This window comes from Clarias gariepinus, chromosome 9 (genome assembly GCF_024256425.1).
Source record: "Clarias gariepinus isolate MV-2021 ecotype Netherlands chromosome 9, CGAR_prim_01v2, whole genome shotgun sequence".
In the NCBI taxonomy this organism is placed as follows: domain Eukaryota; kingdom Metazoa; phylum Chordata; class Actinopteri; order Siluriformes; family Clariidae; genus Clarias; species Clarias gariepinus.
The window spans coordinates 6,744,455-6,758,373 of NC_071108.1; the positions used below are offsets into that span (position 1 = coordinate 6,744,455).

General features: G+C 36.7%; 1 protein-coding gene across 2 annotated transcripts in view; it reads left to right on the forward strand.

Annotated features, from left to right (window-relative positions):
- Positions 1–13,919, forward strand: part of tafa5l (TAFA chemokine like family member 5, like) — a 100,575-nt gene that overhangs the window by 29,179 nt on the left and 57,477 nt on the right. For both annotated transcript variants that reach the window (XM_053503319.1, XM_053503320.1), the window contains exon 3: positions 6,153–6,302. In XM_053503319.1, the coding sequence (XP_053359294.1) occupies positions 6,153–6,302 (150 nt within the window). The remainder of the gene's footprint in view (positions 1–6,152; positions 6,303–13,919) is intronic.

Sequence of the window (13,919 nt, forward strand, 5' to 3'; positions counted from 1 at the left end):
AGACAAAAACATATTTTTTTATTATAATTTTCTTGCTTTCTTAATACACTTCATCCATCTCTCAACAAGCTTTCGTATCCCCTTGTTAAAAAATGTTTTAGGCTGAGCTGGAAGGCCACAAATGCACAGCTGTCTTTATTTCTTCATCAGAAGTGAATCCTCGTCCTCGTGGGGCTGCTTTCAGGGGACCAAACAGGTGAAAGTCCGAATGAGTTAGATCAGGATTAAAGGGAGGATGCTTTTAATTTCTGTCGTTTACTGTTACGCTCGTAGTGATGGATCATGTCTCATCACCAGTAATAATTCTCCTTAGAAAACTTTTACCGTCCTTACAGTAAATTATAAATGGTGCGTCCATTTTTATCAGGGTCTGGGATAGCTCAGTGGTTAATGCATTGGACAACACTTTAGGAGGTCTCAGGTTCAAATCCCATAACTGCCTAATTGTCCCTGTTTGGCCTTTGAGCAAGGCCCTTAACCCTCTACTGCTCACATGTACAATGAAATACTGGATAAGGGTGTCTGCTAAACGTAAACTTTTGCTTGCACCACAATTCCAATTGGGATAACTACCCTGCATATCTTTGGACTGTGGGAGGAGACCGGAGTACACAGAGGAAACCCACCAAGCACAGGGTGAACATGCAAATTCCCAGCACGCCGACCCGAGACAGGAATAGAACTCTTGACTCGGAAGGTGCGAAGCAACAGTGCTAACCACTACACTACGTTGCCACTCTCTGCATACATAGAAATACTTAAAGCTTTATATTTCTCTGAAAGGTTTTGCAAAGCCACACCCACCCACAAACTGTGAATAATTACCAATAATTACTTCTTCTTGTCCAAAGTTAGGATTATCTCATGGCCTCTAATTAGCGACATGCATTCGCGATAACGGAATCAAGACTAGTGTAGTGTGTGTGCAGGTGAACAGCATGCAAGCAAATTAAAAGGTCAATACAAACACACACTTAGGGATGCACCAAACCATCATTAGTGTCCTGATTATTTAATATAATGCTGGAAATGCCTAATGATTAAAAAGTGAATTTTGCATAATTTTTCCTTTAAAAAATGTTTTGGATGACACTTAGAGTAGCTTAAACTATTGAATCTTCTTTTAGTACTGTATATACTGTAGTATTTAAATTCCCTCGGGTTCTCTATTCTTTTTGCACCACTCGGGGGTTCCTTAAGCAATCAGTATAAACTTTCCAAAAGTTAGTACTCCCTCCTTCAATTTGATGAGTATTGGTGTAAAAACAAAATAAAAATCATCTGATTGTAGGGGGCCTTAGTATTAGGCAAATACGACCTCAGATGAACAATCTTATATATTTCAGACAATTTCACGGAAACCGCAAATATTGTCTGACCTATTCTTCGTGACAATATATAAATTTTAACACTAAACTATCAAGAACAATATAATTTTCAAATTTTGTGACATAATTATTGACATATGTTCAGCTTCAATTCCATATAAAATATAATACTGTAGACATTTTTTTTTGTACTACAAAACAACCGTAGAGGACAATGCGGCTTGGGATGGTAAATTATTTACCCTACAGTACCAAAAGAAAGAAAGAAAACTTGCATGCATGAATTACAGTACACATTGATATTTCAGCATTTCGGGAGACACAGCAGTACAGCACTGTACAGTATACAGGTTTACCTTTACATTCTTTTTTGCTCTAGAAACGTAAACCCTGCAAATTTCAGGGGTCGACTTTACCTTTTTTATCGTCCCATGTTGTATTTAACAAAAATAAAGCCAAAGAGAAAAATACATGCTGGCAATACCAACTCCCATGAAAAGTGCATCAATGATTCCATAGCTTTTAGATCCAACTTTAGCAGCAATAACTTGAGGTAATCAAGTTTCCTTCTGTATATGACTTTATCAGTCTCTCACATCACTGCAAAAAAATTTTGGTCTAGTCTTTCTTTACAACATTGCTTCGGTTCATTGAGGTTTTGGGGCATTCGCTTATTCAAAGCTCTCTCAAGGTCCTGCCACAGCATTTCAGTTGGGTTGAATTCTTTTTGATTTATTAATTCCTCAGGTTTGCCTAAGCTTTAGCTGTCAGACGGATGGCCTCACATTTCAATTAAATTTTCAATAAAATTTTATTTGTATAGCGCTTTTACCAGCTGTCGTTGTCGCAAAGCAGCTTTACACAATCAAAAGAATTATTTAAGTTTGTATGGAATGTGAATGTGTATGAATCGAAATGGTCAGTTTGTCCCTGGTGAACAAGCCGAGGGCGACAGTGGCAAGGAAAAACTCCCTGAGATGGCAATAGGAGTAAAACCTTGAGGGGAACCAGACTCAACAGGGAACCCATCCTCATCTGGGTCTGCATTCATACTGTGTGTTAGTTGGCAGGTAGTTTAGCTATAACAGTTGATGTTAATTAATGTTAATATGGAGTCCAGGTAGTTATTGGAGACTCAGCTAGACTCGTAGGAAATTCCAGTCCTGAACTATCGAGCGACTGCAGTTGAGTCAAGTCCTCAGAGAAACAGCTGTCAACATCAGTCGAGGCCAGAACCGTCTTCAGAGACCGGACGCATCCCGAAGAGACACACAGGGCATCCATGTGACGAGATCTCCAACCAGAAGTGGGGCACACTAGGCATACTACTTACATTTACCTTTTCGAATCTCAATCATACTTCCATGTTCTTTTTAGACAGAAGAGGCTTTCTCCTTCCAAACATACATTACTCGGTCAGTCTTTTTCTAATTGTGCTGTTATAGACTTTAACATTTACTGTAACATTCTCAGTGAGACCTGTAGATGTAACTGTGGAATTTGTTTGGATTTCTCTGAGCATTGCACAATCTGACCTTGGGTTGAATGGCAACTGTCTTGAATGTAGTTCACTTATTAATAATCTTTTATCACTGTAGAATGTTGAACTTTAACTTGTTGGAAATGGTTTTATAACCCTTTTCAGATTGATGAGTGGCAATAGTTGCTTCTCTAAGACCACTGCTTATAACTTTCCTTCTTGGCTTTGTGTTCACGCACACATGAATGCCCCGGACTAGCAAACTGCCTAAACGTCTGGTTCTACACCTGCTGATGATCAGTTAAACAACATAACCCTTTTAGATCCTGTGGAAGCAGTAAGGGGTAGGTATGTTGTATTAGTATTGCCCACATGTTTTCTCCTCTAACCTTCCCAAGCCCTTTCATTAGTTTTCTGTCCTTAATTTATATTAAAAAAAATAATAATTAAACTGCTAACTTAACTAACTGACTCCTAAGAATTATCTTCTAGTTATTGCTAGAAGTGTAATATCTCAGTGTTTTATTGACATTTAATCTAAAGCAGGATCATGCAAATTTTTTCATTAAGTGTGTTCCTCCGTCCAAGGCTTTTATATAGCCTACTGTGGTTAGTTCAGAGGTTTCTATCGACGTGCGAGTCGAGGCCTTACTTGTTACTTGTCAGAGGTTCTATACTTGCAAGTATGAGCCTCTTATTCCGGCTTGTCAGAGGTTGCATTTGAAACACGTCTAACCTTTCCTAGAAAGCAACTGTATTGCACATTGCTCACTTAATGCAACATGCTTTCTTGCAGAAGAACTACAGAGTATTTACGAATAAAGTAAAAAAGGGTAATTTGTTCATGTGATAAAAACAAGATATACAGAAAAAAAAAAACACCGAGTCGATGGACAGAATATAGGATTCGCAATTGTGAGTTGTCTAATACATAACTTTTTTATACCCCTGAGACAAATTAAAATGAATAATAATCAAAACACCAGATGCTAGGTAAGGTTGAAAGAAAAATCACATGACAAAAATATAAAGCGTGACATTGTAAACATTATTTTCTACATTTATGTGATATCTACTATATGATGTCATCACATTGATTACCATAAATGTTTTCTTTTAAAAAGGATCTACTAAATCTACTACAATAGCATTTTTAAATTACTAACCAGGCTTTACAGGTTACATATTTCTTTATTAAATTAACATAGGGCTCATCCTCTAAGTGTGTGTGGTAATGCTCCAGAATGTTAATGCTCCAAAAAAATTAAAACCCTGTTAAATAATTCGCTACCTCAACTCTCTCTCTTTATTTCACTCCTTTTCCGAACACACCATTTCAGTGTCTATGTAAAGGAGTTACTGCCAGGCCATGCGTCCCCCCGCCTCCCCTCATACTTTAAGGAAAGTATTAACTTATATGAGGTCACATTAGAGAACTAAATAATTCAGCTTGTTCCTTTCTCATTCCATGCACACACTGAAGAACTGCCTGAATATCTAAAATTAAAGAACAATTAAATGTTTATAATAGGTCCCCTTTACAGCTTTAAATTACTGGGGGAAATTACAAAAAGCAGGACACTTTTAAAGTGATACTTAAATCTTTGATAATGATTTTGCATCCTAACATGTTATGCCATCCCACCCACCTTCTCTGCCGTACTCGGTGAAGTGTCTGGGTCACTTGAATACCTGATTTTTAGTTCTGCTAGGAAACAAGAAGTGTCAGAAATACCCTGACAGGCATTCCGGTCTGTCAGCAAGAGCAGTCTGCTGTGTCTCAACAGAACAGCGAGAGCAGGATGAAGGGCACGAGTCACCTCAAGAGGAATAAACGGCCATTTGTTAAAGAAATAATACTTAAAAAAAAATCTGTGTCCCTCCATTGATATAAATGTGGGTTTATTTGCAAAGAACTGTTTGGTGCTTTCTGGCGATTAGTTTCTGCATTGTACAATGGACAGAACTGCGAGTTGAAAGCTCTTCTCCAAAACATACTAAAATATTAGCAATGCAACCAAATGTTCCGTTTTAAAGGCAAGTTGATAAGGGCTTCTCGTGAACGTGATGTTACAAATTCAAACTACTGTAAAAGACGCTTTAATCCAAAATGACTCAGAAGCCAAATCCCATTCAAGCATGAACTTGAGCAGTTGGTCATTAAGTACCCTATAGGTCCCAAATTCTACTGTTTCTTTAACGACTTAAGTGTGGCTGTTTATGCTCTAGCTGAAATATTCTCAGATGATGCTTTTTATATACTGTACCTCAGACCAATACAAACAATTGCACTTTTTTGTTCTGATACACATCGAAGACCAATCTGAGTGTCTAAAAATGACAAAAACATTAATATTGAATAATTGGTGTCTTTTGCTGTGCTTTTAAATTCTACATCCGATCATTAGCACAAAAGTGTTAAACCAACTCTGGTCCTAGAATCGATTGTCCACTGATTTTTTTTTTTTTTTTTACATTTAACAACTTAAGAAAGGGTCGAGCACATCTCAGGAACATTAGATACAAGGCACTCTGGATAGGATGCCAGGCAATCACAGACCGCTGTGGATGAATCTGTTTACACCTATGGGTAATGGAGCACATCTAAGCATGTTTTCAGGTGGTGGGACCATAGTGATGGATCACAGGGCCATAGAACCCTGGGAAACCCAGGAGGACGCATGCAAATGTACTCTCTATATACTCTAGAGCTGTCATGCAGGCTAATGCACATCCCAATGCACCACCAACTACTAGAGATCAGAGACTAAACAGACATAATTAAATATTTTAAAAGTGTTGACTCAGCTTATGTTACATATCCCTATAGGAGAATCTTATAAAAAAAAAAAGAATATGCAACCCTGAGTATAATCAAAGCTTTAAGACACTGTGTACAATCACACAACAGTTAATGTTTAATGCGTTTATGAAATGTGTCACAGCTTATCAATAAACCACTGAGAAAGAATTTTGCATCAGAATATACAGGATATGACATACTGCTTGTGTTCATGATATATTGTTGTGTAGGTATTTTTATTGCATTTGTAACCTTTGCGTTATGTACCATGAGTCATGAGGTGTCTCTGAATGTTAACAGCACAATGTTTTGTTGATTAAATATTGCAGTGTTAGTCTCTGCAGCGTTTCAGTGTTTGTGATGGTGTTGAGTTTTTATGCCTGAGGAGGTAACTATCTGGTCTAGGGACAGCCAAGGAGGAATTTCATTATTACCGAGGAATGAATAAAAGTGTTATTTTGCAAAGCAAATAAAAGCAGCACTCATTCATTTACAGCCTGTAGTCATTTCTAACCGGTTTATTTGTGTGTCGGTCACACAGGTCAGTTGGCGGTGGGCACGTGTGAGATTGTGATGTTAAACAGAGACAGCAGTCAACCCAAGCGCACCATCGCCAGACAGACGGCCCGCTGTGCCTGTCGGAGAGGCCAGATCGCAGGCACCACACGGGCACGACCAGCATGCGTGGACGGTAAGGCTTAATAGTTAATGTTACCAATACACAATTTGGTTATGCATAATTTAAAAAACTAGTCCAGGCAAACAGGAGAGCATTAATGCAGCCTGGGAGCAGAGTGTCTTTTTCTTAAGTTTAATGGTTCCCAAGTTACTCCTTGAGGACCTCTGTATTAATCCATGTTAAGTGTCCAAATGTGAATAAACCAAGCGTTTGCGAACAGTGACTACAAAATGCTGGTGTGCCAAGAGTTGAATAAAACAATGGAGCTCAACTGCAGTAAAATGAACACCCTAAGTACCTAGCAATGTTTTGTTGAAACCTTTAAAAAAAGTCTACAAGCTACTAAATAATATTAGGATTTTTGGCTGCTATTTCTTTCCAGCAAATATACAAGGGATGCTCAAGTCAAATTGGGACTTTTGAGTCCAGAATAAGAGTAAAAACTACCGTTATTTCTCTATGGAATCCTCTGCTACTTATCCCAGCGTTTCACTAGAGCTTGAGTACCATCAAAAGTAGAACGTTTTCTCAGTATGACCAGACCCAGGAGATCATTAAATGATACATTCCTTTAGTATAAAAACTGCCGAGTTTAATCACTAAAAATGTGTTATTGTGGGACAACCTCATGCTGCCCACAATCCTGGCTGAGGTGGTTTAGAGCCCACTGTAATCGTTCCCATTAACATTTAGCGAGTAGAACGCCTGATCCCTGAAAATCGAAGGGTAACTTGCCACCAGTTTGTGGAAGAGGCGCATAAGGGGTTCCTGGGAGGCCAGCGTTTCAGACATAAAGCAGGCAGTCTAGTTATGGTTCTGGCATACTGAAAAAATAACGAGAGTTTTACTTCCATACCTAGTGGTGGGAGTTAGTACCCATTTTATAATCGATCGTTGGTTTAAGTAAACTTATCAGTGATCTGTTAATGAGTTTAATTGCAGTACTCATGCAGTACGCAAGCTTCTTGAACTTAATGTGTTTCAATAGTACTACCCGCCAGAGTACATTACACATACATACATCAATTATGAAAACTCGGATAAGGATCTATTACAGAAAATATTAACGTTACAAACACAACAGTATTACTTTGTATGTGTACTTCCTGACAGCTTTTTTATATCACACTTTTCCTGTTCATTGATGATTTATTTATATCATTTTTCCTCATACCAAAGTATGTCCAATGTCCGAACCGCATTGTGAGAATGCGCTGTTATCAACATTATACTGTATACGTGTGATCCTCAGACTCTTCATGTTGCCTGTCATAATTACTGTATGCATTCATTATAGGATTCTTATTTTTATTTGACTTACTTGGATTCTTGGATTCTTGCCACCCACATAGTTTTGACCCTTTTTGGGTTCCACATTTTGCTCCCATTTTGGAACATCTTGGCTTTCCACATTATACCACTTCCTGTTCTCATTCTTGCCGCCCTTTTTATAATTAGCTCCACTTGTTCCTTGTTTCCAAAATCATTATTTGATTTTCACGTTTTGTGTTTCTCAGACTTTAAAAGTAATTGCTACACTGTCTAAGTCACTTTCACCCCTCTTAATCCTTAATGAGACCTCTTAATATTTCTGCGTAGAAAAGTATTTGTCTATCAGAGAGGTTTCCAGTGGAGACATTTACTGTTCAAATAACTGTTTTTCATCCTTTTATGCTTTTCTTAGTATTTTAGTACTTCTAGCTTGCATTTTATGGTGCTAATCACATAATTTAAAAAACATCAGCAGCCTTCTGGTAATTAAACAAAAACTTAACATCTTAGTACCGAGTCTGCTCTTATGAAAAAGGCACTGATGCCTTTCCAAACTTTTTTTATTTTTGAATCCTTTCATATTTTATAATACTTAAAATAAAAATCAAATCGTTCTTTTAAGAAGGATTGGGCTTAATCTGTGTCTGGATAAAGAAATCCCTGGTGTAAATACCTTCGCGCAAGCATTAGCATGTAAAGCTCATACTTATACTGTAGGATTGTTTACCAACCTAAAAAAAAAAAAAAAGAAAAGCATGTAACCTGATAAGAAACATCAGGAACAGATGATGTGCAAATATGTTGGCAGGCACTGAAAAATAATAATAATGACAGAAGTACAAGGGTCGTTCAAGTCAAACTGTTCTTGTGAATGAAGGCATAAAATAATTTGCAGAAGATTTCAAGCATAATACGGTGATGAGACTCTTATCCGCAGTGGAATGTTTGTATACTGCAAACGTTTTAAAGATGGCTGTATATCCGTGAATGACGATCCCAGCCGAGGTGGTAAGAGCAATGCCTGATTCTTGGATATCGACAGAGAGGTTATAAACAACTTACAGAAGAAACTGTACGCACAACCATTTACAGTACCAACACCACTTGCACATTACTGCAACTCGTTTGGGATTCATTTCCGTATCACCCATACCAACCTAAAAAAAAAAAATCCTGCACTGACCAAGGCATTTATACATGTTTGGAATATTAAAGGAGTTCCTGGGAGGCCAGCGTTTCAGACATGAGACAGGCAGCCTGATCTTTGAAAGAACTTTCGACCTTGAGGTATCCAAGCACTAGTCAAACATTGGGATAAGCAGGGAATTTTATCGAGAAATGAAGCAAGTTTTAAATTTCAGAACTGTGTTCAGTCATTCTAGACAATCAGAATAACAGGTCCTGGGTTGATTTGAACCCCTTTTGTATTGTAACCTGTGAAAAATAGCCAACCAGTGCTAAAACAGTAAATTGTCTTTGCCTTGCCATGTAATACATTAAAGATTAATAAACTCCTTGCATTGGCGTGGTTAAGCTTCTACACTAGTGCCAGATAGACTGAGTTCAGATCGCATGGGCAAGATGCCAACTTTATGCCATTGAGCCTCATATTGCAAAAAGCTGTCTTGTTTGTAAGTAATGTTGGATGAAAGCCTTTTTCGAAGGTACAAATATAAAATGAGCAATTTTAACATAATTTGACTGTCGTGATTCATTTAATTATATAAATCACTGCGTGCGAAACACTGATTCTGAGAATTATCAGGATCGTTAGAGCATGGAATTACACTTTTGCTAACTGAATAGAGGACTCATTCTATAATACCATCGTACTATTGCCCTAATGCTTTATAATTAATGCTTATACTACTTGTGTGAAAGAAGTCGGAAAATTAAGATTTTTGCCTTTGCATTTGTATTTAGCATTCTAGGAAGCAATTCCCTGAATGCTCCAAATGGAAGTCTCATGTTATTTTGTTCTTATAACACGGCACCGAATTCTCAAATCTGATTGGTCAGAAGGTGTTGATTGATGCCGCTCCAAAGCCAGAGTTTTGTTTGGGCTTCAACCTGAAATAATAATATCACTGATTACATTAAAGCTGGTCAGCTTATTTTAATTTTGAACCTTTTAACTATTTCTACAATCTTTTTATAACTTGAAATGTTTAATTGTTAAACACTCAGAGGCTCATTTTGCATTGGAATTGAACAACATGCTCAGTCATGTTTTATTCATTATGCATTTTATTCATGCGATCCTCCTGTGACCCTCTTAATAACTTAGCTCGCATGTGAACCTTTTAGTAAATAACTGCCTTCATATGTTGTTTTTAATTACTAGCGGATAGGTGTTTCTTTCTGAAAATAAGGCAATAAATTGTAACTTTTCCAGAATTCTTTTCTTTTTCTCCCCAGCAAACGCAGTGTATCTTAAACTGGAAATCATGTACCTTTTTGACTTTAGGCTGCAGTGCAATCCCAAGGCATGCATCCATCACCTTATTTATTTCCAACACTTTTGTCTTTGTTGCTTTAATTCTAGAGATTTTGAATTAATTCTTCTCATTTTGACTCACAAACAGCCAATGTTTATTTACTTTTTTTATGTTATACATATAATAAAGAAAATGTGTGTGCCAAAGAGGCTACTTGTGGAAAATGAAGTTCGAAACTTTGAGAGATTATTTTATATGTGCCCCAACATTTTATGTTAAATTATTCATATTATTTGAATATTGATACTAAACTTGGTGAAAGCTACTAGAAACATATGGCCTGTAAAGATTTTTTGCTTAAAATTTTTCCCAAAAGAATCTGTAGTGCCCATAACCATGTCAAATTTATGTTGGAATATCTTAAAAATTTTGCATTTTAGAATAATACACTTTTACACCTTCAGTTCTGTCTTTACATGTGAAATCTACATTGGCCGAGTTTTCATCTAAATGGCAAAAAAGATCATTAAAAGATTTGAATTTTAAAAAGTAACATAAAACACTACATAAAATGGCATGAAATTGTATTTAGCAAATGTATTTCTTTTTATCTGATAAAAATATAAACTTGTGTGCATATTTACAAAAAAATGAAGCATGGCTTGAGACAGAAGGCATTTAAGTAAAATAAAAATAGTGTTAAATAATCCTATCTGATAATTCACTTTTTTACCTAGATGAGACACAAACAACAATACCGCTGCCCGTTAAAAGTAAAAATGAGGACATTTTGGATTTTGTGCTGTTCAGACCAAATCACTGAAAGATGTCAAGGCAACTGGGATTTGTAGATTCCTCTTCAGTAGCTTGAATTGTAGCATCAATTTGTAGGCAATAGGAGTTCTGTTTCAGAGCTGGAGCTTTGTTCATAATTCAGTGCAAATGACTTACTGGTTTTGGATGAAGCTCATATTGCCAACATCGCTGCACTACAAATGTGTTTGCTAATGGCCTCACCGGTCAGAGGGGGAAATCTGAGTAATGATTATGTGACTGTACTGAGCAAGAGGCAGGGTTCGGGTGTTGTCGTTACTCGAAAATCAGATTCCGCTCCACTCCAGTCTCGGCTGAAAATGTACTGTAGGAGATCCAGATCTCCAGACAGGAACCGAGGCCTTCATGCGGATGTCTAACAAATAGCACAGTATTTGGGTTCGTATCTCATGACCGAGCTGCTTCTAGAGCTCTGAACATATTCCTTTGCTTGTGATTTGTAGCTGTACTCAAAAGGACTCTATAACCATTAATCCCAACATACTGAATCACTATCATGTTGTACTATTTATTACTCCCTAGACCTTTTCATTTTATTGAACGCTTTAGTTAACACTCAGTAAATAAACTCGTATACAGAGCGAAATGGTTTAGGAAATGGAGTGTTGTGAAAGTATGTTTAGTCATTTAGCCAAAAGACTATAATAATATTTTTGATGTCAGCGCACCCAAACATAATTGGGTGTCAGCTTTGAATAAAAGATTCCAGCGATGAAAAATGATGGGTTCTCTGCAGAGGCCTGGCCTTTCTTCTGGCCTTTTTGAATGCTCAGGTCTTTTCTATAATACTCTCTTTTTCCTCATTTTCTCAAATCAATCCGTGTATGATATTAGTGCTACTTGGATTTCCTGTAGGGTAGAGCCTTAATTCGAAATCTGACCTAAAGGGAAATTGAAAAAAAAAAAAAAAAACGTAATGACCTATCCTTGAACCGAGCAGTTTATGAAAAAAACCTTTTTAGAAACAACTGCTTATTTTAAAAACATGAAAAGTTCTTGTTTTGTATTTGTGGTGTATAAGGATATGGTCAAAATATTTCTTGTCTTACATAATATAGAGTAAAACATCATTATTAAATATCTGTTTAGCTTAATTACTTGTTAAAAAGCAGCTTTATAGAAATCCAGATGTGGAGTTAGATCCTTTAACCTGTTGGGGAAAATTTACCATTTAGTCATATTTAGGCATTAAAATTCATCTTTAGCGTATGTACAAAAAACATGAGAACGAAAACATTCTTTGCTTTTTTTTCCCCCTCTTTTTCTAGAGCTATTATATTTTTCCCCCTAATGTGACCTCATATAAGAACAGCTCCTCCCCCTGGGTTGTGGCTCATGTCTGCTGTTCTCTGACGGTCGTGTGTGGCTTGACACAGACTGACTGAGTTTATAATATAATAGAAGGGTATACTATACTACAGTATATTCTAGTGTGGTGTACATATTCTATACTATACTGTATACTATAAAGTCAAACAGTACTGCATTAAGTGTGCTGAAAAGATGTTTACTATATGAACATTATAGGTACTTAGGTACATGTTCAGTATCCAGGTAAGACTCTTAAGAGAAAAATTGGTATTTAATGCAGGATAAAGTGAGTCACAAGTGCAGAGGCTCCAAGCATACAAAGAGCATCAGGATGAATCAGGTAGGTCTAGAGGATGAGAGGATAGAAACTAGCAGCCCACTAGTCAGGATTAGGGGCTCGTATCATATCAGGCAATAAAAATACAGAGAAAAATCTCATGATTTTTCATGAACTTTTTTGGAGGTTTTCTTTAAAACAAGCAGAATAGCAAATATTTCTGGCAATATTGCTCAAAACAAATATGTGTAGGCCGATATTTTTATTTTATTTTGTCCGGAAAGGAAAAGACCATTGTTTGTTTTTTTATTTGTTCCCATCGAGGGATCGCCACAGTGGGCCTTCCAAATCTGCACAACAACTTTTGTTCTGGCACAGATTTTACGCCGAATGCCCTTCCTGCCGCAACCCTCGCATTTTATCTGGGCTTGAGACTGGCATTGCATTCACTGGCTGGGAATTGAACCCGGGCCTTCCTCATTGCAGGCAAGAAACCTATCACTGAGCCAAGAAAAGAAACTATATTAGTATAATAATTATATGCATCTATGTACCTAAGGTTACATGTGTTTTTTAGTACAGTAAGCTATCATGCAGGCTCTTCCCTCTGCAACATCATTCATTCTTCATAAAAGTTAAAAAAAAAAAAAAAGCATTTGCAGATTAATATAACTGAAAAAACAAGTTTGGGCTTATTAAAATTATTCTTATTTGGCTCCACTGGAAAAATCTTACAATTAATAAAATCTTGTTTTTTTAGCCAGCATGTCATCCTGCTTTGCCATTTTTCAAAAAAGAAGCATGCAGTGATCCATATTAGCAGTACATCAAGCACTAATGGAAGTGTTTAATCTATTTAGTTTTTTTTATTATCTACCAGCTGTCCAGTAATTGCTGATACACATCTTGGCCATTCAAGATTGTTAATTAAATTTACCCTTAAAATTAATCAAATATGATGAAAAACAAGCAAAGCATAAACAAAAAAGCATTTGGTAATATTCATTCTAAATATTTTAAAATAATTTAAATTCTACACTAATCAGCCAAAAAAGTGACACTTCAACATTTTATACAACCGCCTTTATTTACATTTACATTTCGGCATTTGTCAGTCAATCTTATCCAAAAAGTGCGTTGACGTATCAATCATATTTATTTCAGGGGGTATGGTTTAGTCTTTTATTATGGCTCAATGTGGTGTCCAGTTCATTTGGGAAAATAATTCCTCCTTCTCTCTCTCTCAGAGCCACTCTTTAACGATTTGAGTTCTGGAATATAGCTGTGCCATCACGGGTAAAAAAACACACGCACAAAAAAAAAAAACACAGATGGAGTAACTTGGTCATTTCGTACATTCAGGTTGTCAAGTGACTAAATTTTATTGCCACATAACGTTAGACCTGATCAACTGAAACAAGCCCAGATCATCATACTCATTAGACCACACAAGCTATATCATTGATCGAAAGAAGTGCAATATTTATGCTCCCTAAC